The 1,597-nt window shown below is 35.5% G+C and overlaps 1 protein-coding gene across 1 annotated transcript; it reads right to left on the reverse strand.

The window, feature by feature from the left end:
* Positions 1-285: 285 nt before the first annotated feature.
* Positions 286-1,357, reverse strand: LOC109221043. Its single transcript, XM_019385502.1, has 2 exons — positions 1,104-1,357; positions 286-895 (listed from the first exon to the last, which is right to left on the reverse strand). Exons 1-2 carry the CDS (start codon positions 1,355-1,357, stop codon positions 286-288), a joined length of 864 nt encoding a protein of 287 aa, XP_019241047.1.
* Between the last annotated feature and the right edge of the window lie 240 nt (positions 1,358-1,597).

The following is a 1,597-nucleotide window of genomic DNA, read 5'->3' on the forward strand; positions in this document are numbered from 1 at the left end:
TATTAACATATGCCTTTTTCATAACCAAATAAGAGAAAAATTTCTTTTCTCTTAATATTGTGTGAGTTGTAGCACTATCCAAAAGACATAAATTTTCATTGCTCATCTTGGAGAAGACTGGGAAATTTTAATTTCTTCATAAAAAAAAGTACATCATAAGAAATACGGAAAACCTAACATCACCAACGACAACTTAAGTACTACTTGAAAATAAAAACAACTTTAGACGAGACAAAAACACTGAAAATAAAAATAACAACATAATTGCATTCCCCAGTAAAATGATCAAACTTTAGTTTTGATTTCCAAAGAAATCTTCAACTTCCAAATGAGTAAGATCATCGAGGCCTTGAAATCATCATCATTCAAAGCAAGATTTGCCTCGGCATTGTCATCATTTTTGTTTGAACGCCCTGCCTCAAAATTATTTTTAAAGGTCAAGTGAGACTCCACTGGGTCATTAGTAGAAGATGCTCCAACATTATTTGCCTTTCTTTTGATGGAATTTTGATAGAGCCTGACAAAATGCTCAGGTGCACGACATTCAATTTTCCAATGACCTTTCATGCCACAGCGGTGGCAGTTACCGCTTTTGCCTCTTGAAGGATTGTTTTGAGAACCCATATTGTTCTCTAGTTTGCCATGACCACCATGATGACGACTATTATATCGTCTCTTACCATTGCCATGCCCACGTACATTCATATGTCCATGATTATTATTCTGTCTTTTTCCAGACTTATCACGTCTAGCTTCCATATTCGCTTCAGGAAGCGGAGCTGACCCTGTGGGACGGGCTTCATGATTTTTCAGCAAAAGAGTATTATGTTGCTCAGCCACCAGAAGGCATGAGATCAATTCAGTACTTTTTAAAACCCCTTTCACGGTATTGCTGCTGTAATACCATATTTGAGGCATGAAAAGTTGTAAGAGTCTTTTCCAACAAATCCTCATCATTCATAACATCCCCACATAATTTCAATTGGGAATTTATTCGAAATAAAACAGAGTTATACTCACTTACGGTCTTAAAATCTTGCAACCGTAGGTGCATCCACTCATATCGAGCCCTTGGCAATACCGTAGCCTTAAGGTGATCATACCTTTCCTTCAGGCCAGTCCACAATTCAAGTGGATCTTTCACTGTCAAATATTCAACCTTCAAGCCTTCATCCAAATGATGACGAAGGAAAATCATGGCATTCGCTTTGTCTTGGCTTGATGCCTCATTACCCTGAGTAATGGTGTTACCAAAGCCTTTAGCGGCTAAGTGAATCTCAGCATCGAGAACCCATGATAGGTAATTTTTTCTAGAAATGTCAAGTGCCACAAACTCAAGCTTTGACAAATTCGACATAGTGAAACTATCAAAGATGATAAATCATTAAAAATCACTAGGATAATAGCGTAAAGAATCTTAAAATTTGACATAATATCAAATTTGTGATCTATATACACTAAAGTGATAATTCCACAGAAAAGAATACTATTTGTTTCTTCAAATTATTAGTATATCTTTTATGTTAACTAGAACGAAAATGTCTTCTAACTTTAACACAATTTCAAATGTCGAACAACATAAAATAAGTATTCTTTT

Source organism: Nicotiana attenuata, unplaced genomic scaffold (genome assembly GCF_001879085.1).
Source record: "Nicotiana attenuata strain UT unplaced genomic scaffold, NIATTr2, whole genome shotgun sequence".
Taxonomy (NCBI): Eukaryota; Viridiplantae; Streptophyta; class Magnoliopsida; order Solanales; family Solanaceae; genus Nicotiana; species Nicotiana attenuata.

Coding starts and splice junctions, on each gene's coding strand:
- LOC109221043 (XM_019385502.1), bottom strand. CDS start 1,357: ATGTCGAATTTGTCAAAGCTTGAGTTTGTGGCACTTGACATTTCTAGA. Junction 896..1,103: donor TGGACTGGCCTGAAGGAAAG/GTATGATCACCT, acceptor ATGGTATTACAG/CAGCAATACCGTGAAAGGGG.